General features: G+C 38.1%; 1 protein-coding gene across 1 annotated transcript; it reads right to left on the bottom strand.

Moving 5' to 3' along the window:
- Positions 1 to 559: 559 nt before the first annotated feature.
- Positions 560 to 18,565, bottom strand: tmem214 (transmembrane protein 214). The gene is made up of 17 exons (XM_042503648.1): positions 18,301 to 18,565; positions 11,361 to 11,551; positions 10,740 to 10,890; positions 9,971 to 10,105; positions 8,606 to 8,688; positions 8,264 to 8,369; positions 7,213 to 7,294; positions 6,726 to 6,827; positions 6,009 to 6,150; positions 5,306 to 5,397; positions 5,100 to 5,148; positions 4,827 to 4,934; positions 4,287 to 4,404; positions 4,086 to 4,182; positions 2,946 to 3,114; positions 2,671 to 2,822; positions 560 to 1,802 (listed from the first exon to the last, which is right to left on the bottom strand). Exons 1-17 carry the CDS (start codon positions 18,452 to 18,454, stop codon positions 1,676 to 1,678), a joined length of 2,058 nt encoding a protein of 685 aa, XP_042359582.1. The 5' UTR covers positions 18,455 to 18,565; the 3' UTR covers positions 560 to 1,675.
- Positions 18,566 to 20,845: the final 2,280 nt, after the last annotated feature.

Here is a 20,845-nt window from a genome sequence, read left to right as displayed (position 1 = left end):
GTATTATTACTTAATCATTATTTAAAAAAAAAGCTTTAATAAGCTTGCAATATATGAATATTCATTAGAATTTTATTTAGAATACAGTTTTCTCCATAATTCATTTAATATGAAGTTGGTTATTAAATAAGTGAAAAACAAGGATAGTATCTGGAATATTTTCCAAGTAACCTGTTTGATTCAGTTAGTGGTATCAAGTTTTTTACTAAAATGTAACTTTTCTGTTTGTAAAATCCCTATTAAATTGGCTGTATTTCATAGAAAAGCACCAGTGTCTTAGTCATTAGCTTATACTTGTCCCATAGATGCTTCATGTGGAACAATAAGGACATTCAATAAAAACACTGGATTATTTTCTATCACACATGGTTCAAAAGTGGGATACTAACAGTTGGCCAATTGCTGAATAAAATGGATACTTGTTAACCTACAAAAAATTCTAGGTACATATAAAATACCTATAAAATCAAAATTTTCGTGAAACTAGAAATTACATGACTGTGGGAACTGTAGATGTCCCCTTCAGATGAGACTTAAGAGAAACAGATAAACCCACCAATGGGGTTGAAATCTTTATTATAAATCATTTATATTACAAAGTAAGACATTAGTCGTTGCCATATCCATCCAAACATCTTGTTTACAGGGAACAGTTAGTGAATCAGCTGGTCAGAAATGTTTGCCTTGCCAAGACGAGAGGTTTTTTCTTTCTTAGTCATATTCTGGCGTACAGGAGGACGTTGGCACGGGGTTAATCATGATCCCAGACACACACACACACAAACAATATCATCAGCCTTCAAGTATGAGTACACGACTGCTGCTTTTAAGCTCAGGGGTTGAGCTACTGATGGCAAATAAAAAAAACACAAGAAACAGCAGGCAGGTGACAAAGCAGCAAAGACAAGACAAGGAGATGTGCAGGACAAATGAGACATTTCTTTTTCTTCTTCAGGACCTTTTGGACTGATGTTTGAGTTATGCTGCCAACCTCATATCTGAATGAGTCCATCCACCCGAAGATGTGACCCTTCACCTACAATATCTTCCCCTTTGAAGGCTTTACACTGGACAGATTCTCAGGTTGGATGGGAGATGAGGCGGCCCTAAGAAGATGGCGAACGAGGTCTACAGTGGCTTTGAGAAGTCTGAAATATATTTTTTGGTCTTTTCCCTGCCCTTTGCCAAGTTTTCACATAACACTTCTTTTTTTTTTTTTTTATATATATATATCTTTAAATAAAAACGGTTTATAAATCATCTACAAACCTACATGTTCTATAAATTACACAATCTGTTTAACCCAAAGGTTAAAGAAAAAGCTGAAAATTGCAGTAGAAAACTCAGGGAGGGAGAGAGAGAGACAGAGAGAAAGGCGACCTCTGCGTCCAGCAGTGACAAAGAGATTGGTAGAAAAAAAAACATCTATACAACAGCAAACTGATTTAAAAAATTAGCCAAAACAAGAGATAGAAGGGTCCTTTTGAGTGAGAGTTTTTTTTTTTTTTTTTTTTGTCTGACCCCACAGCGTCCAATCACAGCTTAAGAGGGGAGCCGACACACAGAAAGGCAGCCTCAGATCGGGTCAGTGTGTGTGTGTGTGTGTGTGTGAATGTATAGCTTGTGTGCATTTTTTGTGTGTGTATGGAAAAATTAGTCAGGATCTGTGACGTTATCACGCTCGTGTCAGCAACTCCTGAGCCCACGTCTTGATGGCCGAGGTCGTGTGTTGGAGCAGCTGCCACGTAGAGTTGGTAAAAGACAAAGCGTGGTCCTGCAGACACGATATAGACACCTCGCCGCTGCAGCAAACACAAGAAATGTACAGTTTTAACAGTTTGTTCATCAACTTCACAGGGCTCCTACACATTTTTACCAATGAATTTTCAAAACTTTTCCGTAATATTTTACCCCATTGCCATGACTTCATGCAAGTTTGACTTTCCCTCCACCAACATGCTGCATAAGCTGTCATGGAGCGCAGCACAAGATTTTAAATTTTATTATAAATGGAACAGATTTCGTGTAACATTAAACATGTTTTGGGAATTTTATAGACATACTTTAAGAATTGCATAAAAATATTGTATATTCAAAAGTTTTCCAAAATATTCTGTTAATTCCAAACCATTTTCAGGCCTGGAAAACAATTTTTTTATGGTTTCATAACTTTGCCAGGAATTTCATGACTGTGGGAACCTTGACTTTTACTACTAAAAATTATCACTACAGGCAGCTTTTTTATTTGGATACCTGTATATATATATACTGTATATAAGATGAACTGTGCTACCTTTTCTCGCAAAAGGTATGGCCTCAAAAATGAGGCCAAAATATCCTGGTTACGACATCTGCCATCTTGTTCATCAGAAAGTGAACACTTGAACAAACACCAGAGTGAAAAGAACTACCTAAAATGACCAAAAAAACATCTTTGTAATAAATCTTAGCCCATGTCCTATATGCTAACAACATGTTAACATGACACAACTAGTTTTAATTTTTTGACACAAATTGCACAAATTAACACTTACACTACAGCTGCACCAAGTTTGAACTTAGGAACAGCTGGTGAATCTTTTCAATGCCAAACGTAAAGGTTAAAACCCACTCACATTCGGAAAAATAGGATATAAATGAAATGTTAAAATTAGGCCTCAAAGTACTGACTTGCAGGAATCCTGTAGGTTGATCCACGCTCGCTGTAGCAGTTCAGATATGTACGCCAGCGATGGCAGGATGTAGTTCTGATGGAGGAGGAGGAGGAGCTCCTTTAAATATGCCAACACCTGGAACACACTGTCAGGCGTGTTGGTGTTCACCTGGTGAAGATACACAGAGGTAAGACACTGGTCGCTGACATGCAATACGACAAATGACTGAACAGACTGAGGTAATCATCAGCGAGGGACACTTTTACAAGTTATTTATTCACACAGCCTTACCCATTCTATCGCCAGCGGTGTCTTTTCTTTGACCCAGAGAATAAACTGTGTGGTGTTTTCAGAGATGAAGATGGCTGCTGTTTTTGCCTTTTCTAAACCTTGGTCCATTAGTGGCCCCAAAACTCGTGCACACTCAGAGTAATAATGAGGAGTGTTCGTCTCCAACCAGCTACAGGAGATACAAAAACATGAAATACCAAAATGAGTTAAAATGATTTGTTTGCATCAAGAGTAACTTAACAGTGAGTTCAAAGATTTGCCTGTTTTGGTCACTAAGTGTGAAAAGTTAAAATGACTTTGTGCTCCAAGACAAAAACAAAGTTTTACACAGTTGCATGCAGATACTAAATATGTAAATGTGTTGTTAGCCATTGTTTCCGATGCAAAGTAGAATAATGCAATGTGTTATCCTCATGTATATTCGGTACATTTTAACTGAATCTTTTGGTATGCAAAGATGTCTAAATAGGTTCCTTTAGTATATTTTGCTTTTACTGTTAACTAGCAGTATACTACTTTTTAATTCTTTTTGCTATATTAAATGCAGTCAGTGGCCACTTTATTTAAGTAGACCTGTACAATGTAATCTATGTAAATGTAAATGTAACTTTAATCTATTATGGCTGTGCCATAACATCTGTCTTTATAAGCTCATTATGACCTCAATGCTTAACATAAGTGAACAATTGAATATCTGAAACAATCGAAGAGTGTAAACAAAAACTGAACATTATAGGTTTCATAACAGTCGACTTAATGGCCGAGCAGTACAGGTATACCTAAAAAAGGGGCCACTGAGTGTGTTAAATTAGCTACAATACTGACCAATATCACAAATGGTAAAAGTAACTTAAGACAAGCTAAAAAAAACTGAAAACATTATTTAGGAAAAAAAATGTTTCTGCCAACACTACGCCAATAAAGCAGACAGTGATCAAACTGCTATATAACAGGAAGCAAAATATGAAACATTGCTGACATTTTTATGCTTTGGTGAACCTGGCCCCTGGTCAGACAGAGTGTAATATCAATATCTGGCTCACAGTGGACAAAAGGTTCAGTTAGTTTGTCGTAGGAGAGAGCTACTAAACTGAACAGTTTACATACATATAGACATGGAGAGTTTGGGTGAGGTTGTACCTGAAGCCTTGTGTCGAGTAGACTCTTATTTTGCTCCAGGCCTGCTGAGATACAGCTGTGACCCCTGAGCTGCGCAGATACAATGCTGTGGTGGAATCTGAAACACACAACACACACTGTGAGACCTCAACAACAAACAGAAGTCAACAAGTTCTGATATAAAAATGAAGACTGTTGATGACAAAGAGGACTCTGCCAGACCTGCGTAGGAACCGTTGGATCTGATGTCATGAGCAATGAAGCCTGCAGCAAACACGAGCAGCACCATGAGCAGTCTGGACCAGGGGAACCCATGACCTCGCATCTTTACCTGCAGATTCTGGAGAAAGAAAAGAAGAGGAAATACTGAGCAAAGCCTTTAAAGGGACAAAATCCACATATATAGTTTTGTTAGATTACATTAGTTGCATTCATAGTTTATATTCTAGAGGTGCTTTCTAAATGAAAGTGGGAAAAAAATCTATTTGTTTCTGATGTGGTTAGTGAAATACATCAACTCCTTAATTGTAAGCCAAATTAAAAGGCTATCTATGTGGCCATGTGACAACAAATGCCTGATTTTACCGAAATACACATTCTTGTCTTTTTTTCCAATAATTTTGCCATAAACAAACTCAGGAGTAACCAGACTACTTTTTGGATGGAATTTAAATGAAATTAAAGTTAGTCTTAAACTGATCTAGTACTTGTAAACGTTGTTTTGTGGCTTAATTCAGCTTCTGCGGTGACTATCTGTCTCACCTGGCACAGGTTATTGCAGTCCTGAAGCTCTTGAGATTCGACAGTGTCTCTCATCTCCTCATTGGTCACTCTGAAAGACTGGATTGTTTCCTCAAGGTTCTTCCGGAGCTAAACATTTAAAAAAGAAAAAAAAAAAAGCACAACACGTAAACATGAGACGCAGTTTAAACTTATTAATGAAGCTATTAAAGAGAGCTGTTGTTCTAAGAGTGCCAACACGCCCTGACACTCTCATTAAACTATCTCCAGGGAGTTGAGTTTGGTTTATAATACCTTTGGTGGCAGGATATTCCAGGACTTCAATAAATGGCTCAACAGCAGACTGGAAAAGAAAACAGAAGAACATTCCGCTCTATTTAACAGCATATAGACGACTCAAATGCAGGAACAAAATTTTTTAATATACAATTGTAATTCATTTATGTTAGAAAAAATTGCCACAGAGCTTTGCTGTTATCATAAAAAAGTGTATTACTCACCTGGACTGGGGTAAGTGTTTGGTATAGAGCTGCCTCCACACTCCTAGACTCTGAACGTCCACGCACAAACACTCTGTCATACTGCTGAGCAGCTGCAAAAAGCATGAGAGAGAAGAGGAAAGATTTCAGTTTTCTTTGATTTATTTAAGCTTTTCCTTTCCAGAGTGCCTAACCAGTAAAATGTTTGTGATGATCAATCATTCTATACGGGATAGCAGAAGCAGACCACATCCTACTGAATATCTCCTGTAGCGATATTGCATAAAAATTGGTTCAACTGTTGAAAAAGAGACAATTTGTACCCGCCAAGCATCAGTGCAAAATGGTCTCTACAGAAGCCGATGCTTTTAAATTCTGAGGTACACCGAAGGGTTTCCTGCTGACGTTATTAGATAACCAAGACCATTAAAGCATTCCAGGGAATACTGCCATTTTTAGCAAAAATATTAGAAGTTGCAGGCTAGCGGCTATAAACTTTGTTACAGTGTACTTTCCCTTCAAGTTTAGGCATTTGCCAAAATGCTATCTTGACCAATTATGACACTGGTAAACATAATGATGCTATTAACAACATATTGCATAATAGGTCACTTATCAATATCATTTATGCTGCTGTGCTGAGCTGAGCTTATCCACACTTGCCCCACAGCAGCAGCAATATTATTTAGAAAACATTTGTATAACTTCTAAGTGTGTGTCTTACCTCTCTCTTCATGTCATCCGGACAGTGTGGTGTGGCTCTGGACAGAAATGATGGCAGGTATGTGTGTAACGTGCTCTCAGGTTTGGCTCCAAATGCGAGAACCTTCAGTCGAGGGTACAGACGCCTCAGCTGCTCCTGCAAACTGAACACAAACAAATATGTGCAACTTTATTACTCTCTGTGAAGCAAACAGTCACTGAGAGGTATTAATACTGAAAAGCACTCTAAAACTTAGCTGTGGTCCATGACTTCAAATACACACATGAGAAATGCTTTTTTCTTCAAAGAGAAAAGATAAAACAATAAATGTGGCCACAATATGTGTTTTATAATAACACATTTTTCTTAATTGTCAATTGTGAATGATTTCAGCTGTTTTACAGGTGGATAGGACAAGTGAGCAGAGGACAGAAACAAAAGCCCTCATATTCAAAATGTTGCAGTAATAAGAAAAGAAAGATGACATTCCCAATGATCTTCCTAAATGACATCAGTGCATGCAAACCAACCACAGTCCTTCTGCTCTTCTGTTCCCAAAGTCACATTTTTTTAAGTATAATTTGGGATTAAGCAACCAGGCAAAACTTTCAACCAACCACTCTCTACATCCACCTCCTCATACGCTGTGTAGTCACTATGCACGTGGGATTATTCAATAATGAAGTTAAGAAAAACTGACATGACTATGTTTCAGTGTTTGCATTACATTATACTAACCTTGATGGCAGGGCGTTCTTGGGCATGAAGGCGAAATCCAGTAAAGGAAAGAACTCTTTAGGGCCCATGATGCCAAATCCCTTTGTCAGGTTCGCATGAAGTCTGATGAAAGAAGAACAGGAAGCACACATTTAGTCACTTCTGGAGTCAACATATAGTCTAATTTTAGTTTTAGTTTTTAAATTTTAATAGTCAACCATTTAAAGACACAGTCTCTCATAAAATAAACCTACGCTCTGAAAAGAGAAAATATTTAACTGGAACTACTCTCAAAATATATTCAAAAGAAAGGCAAATTGATATACATTATGATAGCATTACTTTTAACAATTGAGATTACACTCAAGAGACAATATTTGGTAGTCATACTTTACCAGAACAGCATGGTGAATTGTTTTTAAAAAAGAAAAAGAGCTTTGTTGTGTTTTTCATTATCTAATGAACATATAAAAATAAAATTTGCCTCATATTTGTAAGAAAGACTTACAGAAGAAGTCTCTCGAGATATGCAATGGCATATGATGACAAGGACTTCACTCCCAGCACAGGAAGCATGATGCCCAGCCACACTGAAACACAAATAAAGAGCTCGATTCACATCATAAGAGCATTTAGTTCTGCCATTAAACATGTAAACAGCTGACCTTTTAAGCTTTTTATTAAAAAAAAAAAAGCCCAAAGCAACTGCACAAGTACAACATGGCTATTATTCTTACATGCTTAATTATTTAAGTAACATGGTGAAGCAGAACTCAAAGTGGAGCTTTGCAGGCAGTTTTTCTTAGTTATTGGAGGACAACAAACCATCCAAAATACCTCACTGTTATATATCATATGTCTGTTAAGAGCTAAAAATCTTAAATGCACACAGATGTTCTCATGACAGTCACTGTTGCTATTTTAAATATCATTTTGCCATTCCACTGTATATTATGCTGGAAATATTCTAGTATCAGGTCAATATCTTTCCATGTCTAATTATATAAAAGTCAGGGGCTCATACAGGAAACTTTTGATTACTTTTTAACAGGAATTTGAAAATGCCTCACATTTTAAAAGAAGCTTTTCTGTTTAAATATTCCAACATCAAGATAATATGCAGGACATTTTGCACTTTTTAAACTGCTTCAGATGAGTTGAATTTTGTCTTTCCTTGCCTTGGGTGAGTGGAATGATACTCAATAACCTTATTTTGGAGGAGAGGGATGTTATGTAATCTTCTAAGAATATTCCTCCTCTGCTGCCCACATACACACGCCCACCTCACAGCCTCACCAAACACCAGGCAGCAAACCTGGAGCAGCAGCTGAGTTTTTGAAGTTACCATGTGTTTTGAGGCCATCAGTGGATGTGTTACTGCCCTAATGTGCCCTGTTGCTTCATTAACCTCCAACCCAGAATTCATGTCAGCACATTTTGTTGGGAAAGTGGGAGAAAGGGGAGACGCAGACTGGGACTGATGCAGTGCAGAGGGTGATAAAACACTTTGTCTACATATTCAAAGGAGTGGATGCTTTGTGTGTTTGACTGTTTATTACCTCTGAGTCCCTGGCTGAGGTCATAAAATCCAGCTTGGCCAAGAGCCCACATGATCGTCAAACATTTCACAGGACGATTCTGAACTGATCGCAGTAACTCCAAATACTAGAGAGGAAGGACAAGAGGAAAGGAAGTTGTTACAATATATTATTGAAAGGTTACTGCAAAAGACAAATCCCAAGTACATTAGACCAGTTCTTTGGACAGAAAGAAATTGCTTCACTTATGTTACTTAATTTTTAACAAGTACATTTAGAGCAGACAAGAGCAGTGAAGCAGTGATCTGAACTCAAAGACAGACAGACAGACAGACAGACAGGCAGGCAGACAGAGTCACTCACCTCTGGAAGGTTTTGAGTGGCTATCCTGGGTTTGTCCTGGAGGATTGCTTGAATGCAAACTCTGTAGCCATGCAGAGGTTCTCCTAGTAATGAAGAGAAAAGGGCCATTTTTGTCTTTGTCTTTATATTCTCACTATAGGAAATTCAAATAAAGATTGATTTGATGAGGTGTCATGGTGGCCTTGGAGTCTTAATGCCCACACAAAACAAATACCAACATCAAAGAACTAGTGGTGACAAAGGCAGACTTTCTTTGCTTCAACTCATGTCACCTGTATCTCAGCTACAAAGTTGCACTTGAGCCCACCGCAAAGACAACAGCCAACTGCCAACAAGTACATATGTTCTGCACCTGTGTGAAAGAAAATAAGTCTCCATACCAGCAGGCAGCAGTAGTCTGTATTTGTCATTCAAAAAGGGAAACCGTAGGACTGACACGACAGATTCTAGACGCTAGATAACCAGTTAGCATATTATCAACACAATCCAATGTTGAAAGAACAAACTGTATTTAGTGTTTGCTAGTGAACAATAACGTGTTAATGAACTGGTTCTGCTAAAGAGCTAAAATGACTAAAAAAGATTATCTTAACTCATCTAACAAGTTTGTTTTATGTCTCATGCCCTCTTGACTTAAATAATTTGCTTGCTTTCCTCACTTCTGTTTTTCCTCTCATAGACTGAATTGAACTGCCAGTTATAATGATTTCATTCACTAATAGGTCCTCCTGGCTCTGTAATTGATTCAACATGCTAAATCAGACAGAAATCATCCTGCAATGGCCAACTACTTCCAAAAGTGTAGGAAAATCTGCAAAAACAAGAGCAACAGAGGCTAACCGATGGCCCAACATTAACCAATGGCCAGCCATCGGTTTGGTGTGTCTGGATCCGATGATGCTGGCCATGTAGCTGCAGTGACCCTGGTTTAAGTCCTTTTTTAAAAAATCTTTTCCCTCATTCCCTGTCACCTCACTTCTGTCTGCCATACAACGAAGACTAAAATACCAAAAGTTATGCACAGATTTAACACAATTTTCAATATTTCAATATTTCAGTACTTTCAATACTTTGTACAGAACCACAGACTCGACTTTTTGTTTCTCCACTCCCTTGTTATGTAAACACATTTAACCCATATGTCACTTCATGATGCATTACCAAAATTAATTTCAAAAGTGAACCAGGTGACTGGAAGAACCTTCGCTGGAAACAACAGTAAAGATAAGTAGGAGAAAACTGGTTACAGTAGAGAGGAGAAATGACGTAGCAAAACAATAATTTAAACTCTCCGTACTGCATCACTCAGGTCTCTATCCATGTCACAAACCGCTTCCCATCCTCCATGCAAGCTCTTACACCTACCTGACTGTCTGTCCAGCTCCCTGAGCATAGTGTAAACACAGTGGTCGAAGAAATCTGGCAGAATGTCGCTGCAGCGTCCAATGAGGCCTTTGATCACACCCTTCAGCTCTTTTCCTGAAAGGCAGTATGGGTAGTCTGGAGACAAACAGACAGAGACGTGGACATGAAATAAGTCAGGTTTCTCACACAATGTCATGGACAAAATTTCAAAAATCTTCCATGACTTTTGAAAGACCAAAAACAGGTTATTTTTTTTCCTGGCCAACTTGCCCGGTGTTTTTCAAACATATAAGATTCAAACTCTGTTCAAACATAATTTCAGCATTACCACATGATGTGTTCAAGGACTGTCAGAAATTTAAAGATCCAACTGTAATTTATTTTTACAGCTTTTGGCTATGATAAACGGCATCACTTTTGGCAATTTTTGAGGAAATGATACCTTTCAAATAAATAAATAAAATCACCCCAAATTTTGAAGTTTTCTATAAAAAAAGAAGTGATTGAAAAAAATGCCCAAAATCTTTTCCAGTCTTTGAATGATTTGTACTGTTTTCATTTTAGGCCTTAAAAATGTGATTGTGAAATTTCATGGCTTTTCCAGGTTTTAAATGACCGTGGGAACCCTGTCTCTTGATCACTGTGTCAGTGTGTTGCAGAAACTGTTGATACCAGACTGAATGTTTCCTTCATACATCCAAAAATACAGCAGAGATAAGAACTAATCGGTTACACTGAATGTGCAGTACAAAGTCTGAGTTTGACCGACCATGAGTATAGCTGCTGAGTGTGGGCTCAGTCTCTGGCGCAGTCAGATTGAGGTTGAGGTATCCTGCCAGGTCTTTGACCCACACTGATGGGTTTTCTGGAAACAGGGTCTGACTGCGAGCCAACTGCTGCTTCAGGTCCCCAACATCCAACTAATAAAAGAGAACAATACAGAGACAATGTTAAGGCTGTGAACTCAAACAGAGTTCCCATTATGCAAAGATGAGACTGTGTTTCAGCATGTGATAGTTTGCGGAGAAGATGCCACAATGCAGCACTGTTTCTGTGTGTTTGCATGAAGATATTTATAGCTTTTGGAGATTTTCCTGTAAGCTATTTTTTGTCAAACACTACTAATGCAAACAGCTATATATCAGTTTTAATTAAAATTTTTAGCAATGAACCAACGGTGTTTTCGGGCAAATAGCAAACACAGAATCTTCTTACTAGTCAAATAATTGTTTTTCTTCTTATCAACCTGAAAGAAATACAAATGTTGAGCTTTAAGCTTTTGATACAAGTCTTTAGGTTGTAAAGAAATTTCAGTATCCAACTTCTCAACCACAAAGAACTTGTTGCCTGATAAGACAAGAGAAAACAGAGAGGTACGTGCATTACTCACAGCTTTGAAGGCTTCCTCAAGGGTCTTGTGAGTTGCGGGGGTGACTGCACTGCTGGAGTGTGATTTCTTGGACGGTTTACTTGAGGGTTTCTTATTTTCGGGCTCGGCTGGTGGTGGAACCTGCTCCTTGTTCTGTTTCTTCCCCATCTTCTCAAAGCCGTCGTACAGAGTCTCTGACATCTTCAGGGGTGCTGAAAGAAAACAAGGCAGCTGTGGTTAAGACACGCCTCTGCGCAGAGACGAGCGCCTGTATTCTTTTTAATTTTTTTTAAATTCAGCCGTCCTTTCGAACTTCTTTGGTTTTCTATAGCACATTCATAAATCCACTCTGTGTCCTGAAAAAGTTAATCCATGAAACCGTGGCTTTCCCCTCCCCTGTTGCTCCATCCCCTCACATTTAGTGCCTACACCCTCCCTCTATGGTTTGCATAATAGGCTGTTATAATCCAAGACAAATTTCATGCAACACTCATTACAATCCACAAAAAAACACAGTTTAGCACCAGCGACATTTCAAGTATTCCTCGGTTTGTTACTCATTAGGGCCCCATTTATAAACAAACAGTGTGTACTTCAACTCAGATCATATTAAAGCTAGAACTGTTTAAAGTTTCGTAGGCCGACACCAAAATATTTTGTGTACCGGGGTAGCAAAGACAAGATATTTTAAGCCTGTATACTACTACAAAATATCACAACAATCTTGTATCCCGTATTCTCCTCTTATTTAGTCACTGGAGGCGGACTTAGGGACTGTCACTAATTTACTGTTTACTTGACACAATAATTGCAGTTTTTCTTCCAAAAGCTCCCATGTCATGTGACCAGGTGCCTCCAAATCAATGCTGAATTGTTTTAATACACTGGAAAAATGAGACACACCTCATTTGTATTGCTTTTGGTGCTTTTGATACAGTATTTTATATATGTGCTTGATTTTGCAAAACATGGCTTCGATTTATTCATTTTTTTTCCTCTCCATGGTACCTCCATCCCACAAAAAGAAATTCAACAAAGCATCAGTCTGTCAATACTTTCTGACTTTGCTTGCCTGTCTATAGCTCTGAGACCAAAGCTCATTCTTCCCTAAATCAGATCATATAGGTCCTTTTTAAAGTAGTTATTTCCTTTACTCAAACAGGAGGAAACAGAGCTTTGGTTAGAGACTATTTTAGCCGCAGATCAGACATTTTGTACTCCAGAGTATTTGTGACAGCAGGACAGTGTAGCATTGACTCAAAACAAACTAAAGTGCCTATCATAATTATAATGAGGAAGGATATTTTCATAATAAGACAACCCATACTACTAAAATTTAAAACACTGCTGTGTAAACTGGCCCATCAGGCTCGAATCATAACTCATGCAGCTAAGACATTTACAGTACTTAACTCCACACGACTGCACACAAGAATCCCACGCAGACCCGCCCACAAACTTGAGTTGGTGTTGACAGAGGTCACCAGTTGTTCACTGATCATTCAGCCATACATGTTGCTGACAAAACCTAAATCTATATCTGGTCCCTGTATGTCGGACTGTGACGCAAAGACAGGACGTGTTTCATCACAGTGTCTGTTTCTCCAACTGGATTCAACTTCGACTCTATCACAATAACTTCCCTGTTTTAAATGTTGGTCAGTCAGGATCATTCTTCACTTCACTAAACTAAACACTGAAGCTAGTTGTCGCCTCTGTAACGGCTTCAGCTCAGAAAGCATTACCAGAGCTGAACAGTGACGAGAGTACTGAAAGACTGAGGTATGAAGTAATCTGACCTGGTATTCATGTCTTAAACAAATATCCACACTTGTCAGGAAGTGGGTCATTTCCAGCAGCAGCTCCTGACATGAGATGACATCTGTTACATACAGTAACAGGGTAACATGTGAGCCCACCAGACTGGTGTCTCGGATCTGCTGAATGATGTAAATAAGCTTTATACAAATGTGCTATCACACAAGTTGACAACAACTGAATCAACACTTGTTCAATTACAGGACCAGAGATGGACACAAACCAATGTTTTACATTCATCATCTTTACCTTGAAAGTGAGAAACTGCACTGTACAGGGTTTTTGTTTTCCTTCAAGATCATTTGAATTACTTTTAAAGCCCACAGAGGTTCAGTTCTGTTATATATTAATTACTTTAAGCCACACAAGCAGTAGAACAACAACCATAAACAAGGTTTGATCTTGAGATATCTTCTTTATGAAATCAGTGTGAGTGTACCAAATTCACTACTTCACCTTAATTGAACCTTGAAAAAGTAGGCTCTGTGTCAAATACTTTGTTTAGTCAAAGTAATCATTTGTTTGAGAGTATAACTGCTGGAGTAATTAAACAGGACAAAATGAACCACTTGTAGTCGGCTAACTGCCATGACGAAGAGTTTGGCCACTGCCATGAGTTTCCAAGAATGAGGTCAACATCACTAAATCAAAGAACTACATGATTCCAACAAACCACTAAATTTGCCACTGGTCCTTGTAAATGTCAAACACCATGAGAGAAAACTGAACATGATGGAGTTAGTTAAAGAAGGTAAGCATGCAAATGAGGAGTGTAGAAATCAAACACAGAAAGCAATATAGAGGACTAAACCTGACCAATTTGGCCCTACAGAATGGGCACTTTACAATCTGGGTCCAGTTATTATGATTAAATTATAATGCATCTTTACTCTGTTTGGGCTCATATTCTGATTAGAAGTGAAATAAAACACTCTACTGCTTTTTATTGTCCATTCACCAGAATTATGTCAACTTTGTTACTATATGGTGGCTGCTTGCAGGCAGACGTTACACTGTGTGAATATTAATTTTCAAAAAATATTAGTCTTGTGTCCTTGTGGAGGACACACAACTAATAACAAGCCACAAGACTTTCCTACCTGCTGTCTCGGTATAAACTTTGGATGGTTTACCACAGAGTATAACTACAGTTTTTGAAGTATAGCCAGGGCTCAACAATCAGAATTGTCTGATTGTCTAGAGAAAGTAAAATGCCTCTTTTTCATTTCTGCTGAGAGTGGTACATACACAGTACACAGAAATTGACTTTTTATGATGATGTGTAGATTTTTTACAGGATCAGAAAACCAATCAGGTCTAACATAAGTAGTGAATGGGGGGTGATTCTGGACACAGCCCTGGTGTCTGTCAGCGGAGGGTCCCGGTGGTGTACTAGGGTGTAATCTGAGTAGATGTTCAGTCCCCAACATGGCCCTCTTACAGGGTGGGTGGACTGGGAATGGATTCTCACACCAGCAGATGAATAGCTGACAGGATGCTTCACATATAGACATAGAGCAAGCCACTTGACAACAACACAGAGCAGACTGAAACATCTGATCGCATTTATTTCTCTGCTTATACTTTCATGACATGTTTGTTTGGCATTATTTAAGACACAAATTAATTTTGCTATGGTATTTAGAGCTGGCCAATATAAATATATTATATCGTATCGAGATACAAGACTACATGTCCTCTTAGATATTGGATATTATTATATCGCGATATGGAATAAATGGTGTTTTTGCCTGATTTTTAAAGGCTGCATTACAGTAAACTGATATACTTTTCTCAAATTATCTATCTAGTTCTACTTTTTTTAATACTTACATTTACCCACTTATTATCATACCTGCATGACTAATGGTTCATCAAAAATGGACTTGTCTTAATATTTTTTCAGAGTACCAATAGTCATTCCTACAGTATTGTTACATCAAAGAGGGAATTTGGTAAACATATAAAAAATAAATAAATAAAAATTGTAATGTTTGATTCTGTCTCCATTATTTATTTTCCATCCTAAAATGTAGGTACCCTCAAAATACGCGGAAAGTAAATCACATAAATAACATGTCCGACTTGACATAATCACTTCAGTTGAAAAAAGAGCTCTTGTAAGATATCCTACAACTTGTCCAGACATGTAACAAGTTCAATTTAGGTGTTATATCAGCTGTCTTAAATATGACCTTCTCATGATGAAGATATGTATACAGCATGCAATCACACATAAAGTTATTCAAGAAGAAATATCTTGGCTCCATGACAAATAATTAGTCTGATATATTTCAAGTAAAACCTAGGATTTTATTTATAACATTTTTCCTATTGTGTTTCTTTGTAAAGACACCATCCAAAAAGATTTGTGAGCCTGCTCAAACAAAAGCCTGTAGCCAAACTCTTTTTGCCAAAACCACAAAATCCACACTAACAATCTTGTGATTCAAGTGTTGGAAGCCTTTAAGGGAATGAACTGAGATTTGGCAAAAAGGCTTGCTGATTATAATATTGATTGTCTCTAAGAGTTCAGTATAAATCTAATTATATCTGTAGAGCAAGGTAAAGCTGAAGCACACTTTCAGAGAAAAGTATGGTTACGCCGTGTCAACAATGATTTTAACTGAATTCTTGGCATAAATACCAGGCAGTTAGAGAGTCTATATACCAAAATGAGAGGTGCATTTCTTTTAGATCAAACCTTTACACCACCGCCACACTCACACAGTCAGGGTCACTGTGATCAGACAGACTTTGGACAGGCTGATTTGCTGATAAAAGTGGTGCATAAACAAATTGCTGTGTCAGAGTGAGATCCAGAGTAAGATCTACAGTCGCTGTAGAGAGGGTGCGGTGGTTGAGGGTAGTTGTTGCCAGGTTTACTGAATGTTAAGCATGCTGATTATAAAAACAAACAATCCATCAAAGGTCTGTGATTGTGTGCTGCTAGGGTGGGTCTATGAGGAATTGTCATACAGTAAACTACCAGAGTTCTTGTGGTTACTGTGATGTTTTCAATGGGCGGATTAACCTGATGGGGCAAAATGAATTCATTAGCCCTTTTAACCACCAGTTCTTCCCACTCAGTCAAGTTAAGTACAGTCAAATTTATTTCTGTGACAACTTTAAAAAAACATGGCTTTACTAAACATAGGCAGCAAAAACAGGTCAACAGAGCAGACAACTAAATCACACATATACCAGGCAGAGTAAAGTAAAGCAAAAACAAGTAAAGAACCACATAAGAGGTCAATTAGTGATTAAACACAAATTATTTTGCCAATTTGCAGCACAAAACTGATAATGAAGTGAAATTAGATTTTTTTTAACACAGGCTTCATTCTTCAAGTAATAGTCTGTGACACATCTTTCAGCTGATCAACATGTCTATCATCAGCTGATACTGTGCTTTGTTTTTGGTATATTGGCTTATACTACACAGTAAGCATGGGACTTTTTAATATAAAAAAAGACAGAAAATCCTGCAAATGCATGTCCTCTCTTACTCATTAAAGGATAATGCTGACATTATTCTACATTTTTCTTATCGTCAACTAACAATGCTATTAAACTAAATACTTTACAGCTTCTGTATACTCAGTGTCATTCAGCTCAATTGATTCCAAACCTCACGCTTCAAAAGTAGGTCACAACTATATACTTTCATAAAGGCTAAATATTTTATTAAATTACTGGTGACTGTTGTTGTTTTTAGAAAATGTTACTCAAACAGTAGTAAAAAGTGCATATGTTAGGGACTATTTTCAGCATCAACTTAATACACATTAATACACTTGTTGTCTTTGAATTTATCTTTTAATTTATGTTTTTATTCTATCTTAATCCTGCTTTATAACATTTAAATATTCTGTGTTGTATTTACTTTGATTGGTATGTTTTTCTTATTTTTGTCATCATTATCTGTCTTCCATATAGAATGTCTTTTGCCTTAGATTGCTTGTTTAATACTACTACTACTTTCTTTTTTGTCTGGGCTTGGTTCAGAATTATTGTTTGGCTTCTTTAGTTTTATTGCCACTGCAAGAAACTCTTCTTGCCTCTGCTTTGCTTTGTTTGTCTACGAACTTTGCAAACTCTGTTTTTAAAGATGCTATTTAAGAAAAGTCATTATTAATTATAATAACAATAATAAAATAATTCATTATTTCTACTTGACTTTGGCCACACAAACAGTAAGGTAAGGGGTAGTACAAGGTTCCTGTATCTTAAGGCAAGGTAGATTACATACTTTTAAAGATTATCTTAATTCCACTGAGAATTGTGTTTAAAACCAGTTTTCTTATAACCAAAATTGAAGAAAAACAATTTTATTTTGCCCAAATATTTATTGTAGCATAAAACTTGTTTGAAAAGAAGAAGTAAAGACTTTTAAAGGATCCGTGGCAGCCCTGTAGTATGATCGATCAAATCTCTGGCTTGTTGACAACTTGAAAATACAGATTATTGTCAGCCTTATCCTTAAAAAACAATTATGCAAAGGGGAATATCTGGGTAAGTCACCACATAAATAACTGATCCCTCAGCACAGTGACAACTGTATTTGTAAGTGTTACTAAGATGATGCCTAATTCTGAACGTTATATCGTACTACAACGTAAATTAATTCAGGAGATGCAGTCCTTAAAGTGTAACAGCAGCTGAAAGACAAAAAGGTCACACAGCAGCTCACACATGTAGAGGTGCAGCTCCTCAGTGATGACGTTGCCTTTGTTGACACACTGCTGGAGGGGCTGCTAACAAGCTAACCGCACAAGCTAACGATTCATTCTAGCTGTATGTGACAAACACTGCCCTAAAATGCAAGTTGGCGTTTATTTTAAAATTAAAGTGTAAGCAAAGAAGCTAAAATATGGCCGCTTCAGCGAACTGGTAAAACACCAAACGGGAGTACAAAAAATAGGAAGTAGCGTTACTGCGCGATGCTACGCTACAAAAGCTAGCTTGTCAAATCAGATGACAGCTACGAGCCGCATTGGTGTCACCGTTAGGACAGTCAAAAGTTTGTATTAAAAGACACGATTTAGCTGGTTAAACAGCCACGCAAGTAGCTCCCTTTCCTTTCATTTGAACTTAAACAGTGAGGAAAATGGGTCATGGAGCAGCTAACAGGGCCACTTACGTCTGGACGGCTGGTTGGATTCGCCCAGGGCTTTCCTTCCCCCGCTGCCGGTTTTCTTGTCAGCCGTGTTCTTCGCTCCTCCGCCGCTGATGTTACTTTTCTTTCCCTTTTTCACTACCTCCCATTTGCCGACTGAGCCATTATTTGAAGCCATGTCTCTATCTGGTCCAGATTGGGGTGATATTTAGGTCGGGTGCCGCTCCTGCCTGCCGCCTTCCTCCTTGCTCAATGAAGCTGGAGGACTCACTCTCAACGGTTCAGATCATTTAACCGTCCGTCCGCGTGCCACGTCTCTTTGTCGGCATGACGTCAGAGTGATGCGTTTGGACCGTTACTTTCAAGTTCACACAAGTCTACATTTTTATCCAAAAAGTATACCTTAAATCAGGGATGGGCAAACTTGATCATAGAGAGAGCCACAAAAACTTTATTCGGGCTACCAGAGGGACTGTGCACTTCCCCCTGTAGGATAGTCTACTGGGACCACATCACATAATTAGCCCCCCTTGGTTCCCCAGTGCTTGAACAAACCATAGCTAGGATGCCCTCTTGGATGTCCCTTTGGTAGATAAAACATGATGAAGTGCCAACCGGGGTGCTCTGCCAATGGGGAAAAACATAATGAAGTGCCCTCTGTGTTGCCTCTTTAGTAGACAAAATGTGACACAGTGCCCTCCAGGGCGCCATAGAAACCATGATGAAGTGCCCTCTACTAGGGTGCCTTTCCAGTCGAGAAATTATGATGAAATGGCCACCTGGATGTGCTTCTAGTGGAGAAAACACGAAGAAGTGCCCTATAGGATGTCCTAGTGAAAAAAAAACTATGAAGCAACCTCTATGGTGCCTTTTGAATAGAGTAAATATGATCAAAAGCCTAACAGGGTTTCCCACCAGGGTAAAAAATAAGTGATGCAGTGCTTTCTGTGGTGCCCCTCCAGTTGAGAAAATGCCATGAAGTGCCCATCAGGGTGCCCTAATTAAAAACAAAACGATAAAGTGCCCTCTAGGTTGCCCTTCAAGAGGAGATAATGTAATGCTAGGCCCAACATGGTCCCCTAAAGAGGAGAAAATGCTATGCAGTGCCCTCTAGGAGCCCTAATGAAGAAAACATGATGCTGATACATGGGCATACTAAAACAGAGTTAACCATAATAAAATTGGAGTGTTTGTCACTTACTGTAAATGTCTGTTTTTGTTATTTTAAATTGAGACAGAGTCAATAAAAAAGAGGAATTTGGTCTCGCTTATTTTTAAATTATGGACAAAAATTCAAAAGGGACAATTCACTTTTGGACATAAATGAATCAGTCCTGACCAAAACAATAAGCAAAACATGAAGTCATTTGACAAAAATGTTCAGCTCATTTCCATCTTCCTGTTGAGTCTATTCTTGATATAAACTGGATCTTAGATGTGAACACGATACCATAAAACAGAAGCAAGAAAAATGTACTGAATTAGACCAGGTTGTAGTTTCCACTGGGAGTTTTAAACCAGAAGGAAATTAGAAATTCATCATCTCATCTCTGTATGATCTCTGCTATTGGCTCTATCTTCGACAAGTGCCAGGTCCAGTTATACCATCCGCCCTGGCTGCTCTCTGTGGAACAGACGGTGAGTTTTGGCTGCAGTGTCTCTCAAAAGAGGCAATTAGTGCCGCTCAAATGAGTCACTTAGTGTTTGGCACAAAAGTCCTGGATCCATCTCAAGACCTCCTCCATTAGTTTAAGTGAAAGCTTAACCACCGACCACAGCAGATGTCCGACTGGGTCAATATGTTAATTGTACTTTTGTTTCCTTGATAATATATCTCTCTCCTAGTCTCTGAATTGCACGCGAAATAAGAATGACAACACCACTCCTGATAAATGAGAAATTCAGCAGCTACATGGCAGAGAGCGCACACAACAACAAGGTTTGTCACTTTTCTTGAACATCAGAGCTTTATTTCATTCTAGCAGTAACTCCAAATGATGCATCACATGGCTGCCATGGCAACAAATGGTGAGAGATGGTCTGATGTTGGTTCTCTCAGACTGGTTATACTACTGTCACACTCTGGCGGTAAATCACAATAAACCACAACATTAGTTCCTTGGCAGCCACAGTGGTGTTTTAACGCGTTGCAACAAAATTGAATTAAATACGGCAACAGAAGAATAATGATAGCAGCTAAAATGTTTAACTCAATTAACACAGTCAAACATTAGTGTTTAGTAGTGTCTGTCTGTAGTCTTACTTCTTTTTTTTTTTTTTTTTTTAGCATTTGTTCATTCATAGAATTCAAAGCCTGATAAATAACTCTTACACTGATGCCTCTAACATGGCCATTGAGGAATTCAATGCAAATAAAATACAAACCTCTTTAAAACAAATCTACAAAATATAAAATTCCTGTATCTTCACTGCATGTTGGCATTTTGGATCATTTCAGTCGGTTTGTTTCGCTACATTTAGTGCAAGACCTTCAATTTCCCCAAATCCAAAACCACATTTTTTTCAGAAACTGTATAGAGCAGATTAAAAAAAGATAAATAAATAAAAA

Source organism: Plectropomus leopardus, chromosome 16, assembly GCF_008729295.1.
Source record: "Plectropomus leopardus isolate mb chromosome 16, YSFRI_Pleo_2.0, whole genome shotgun sequence".
In the NCBI taxonomy this organism is placed as follows: domain Eukaryota; kingdom Metazoa; phylum Chordata; class Actinopteri; order Perciformes; family Serranidae; genus Plectropomus; species Plectropomus leopardus.
Note: the sequence above shows the minus strand (reverse complement) of the source record. Positions and strands in the feature narration are given on the sequence as shown.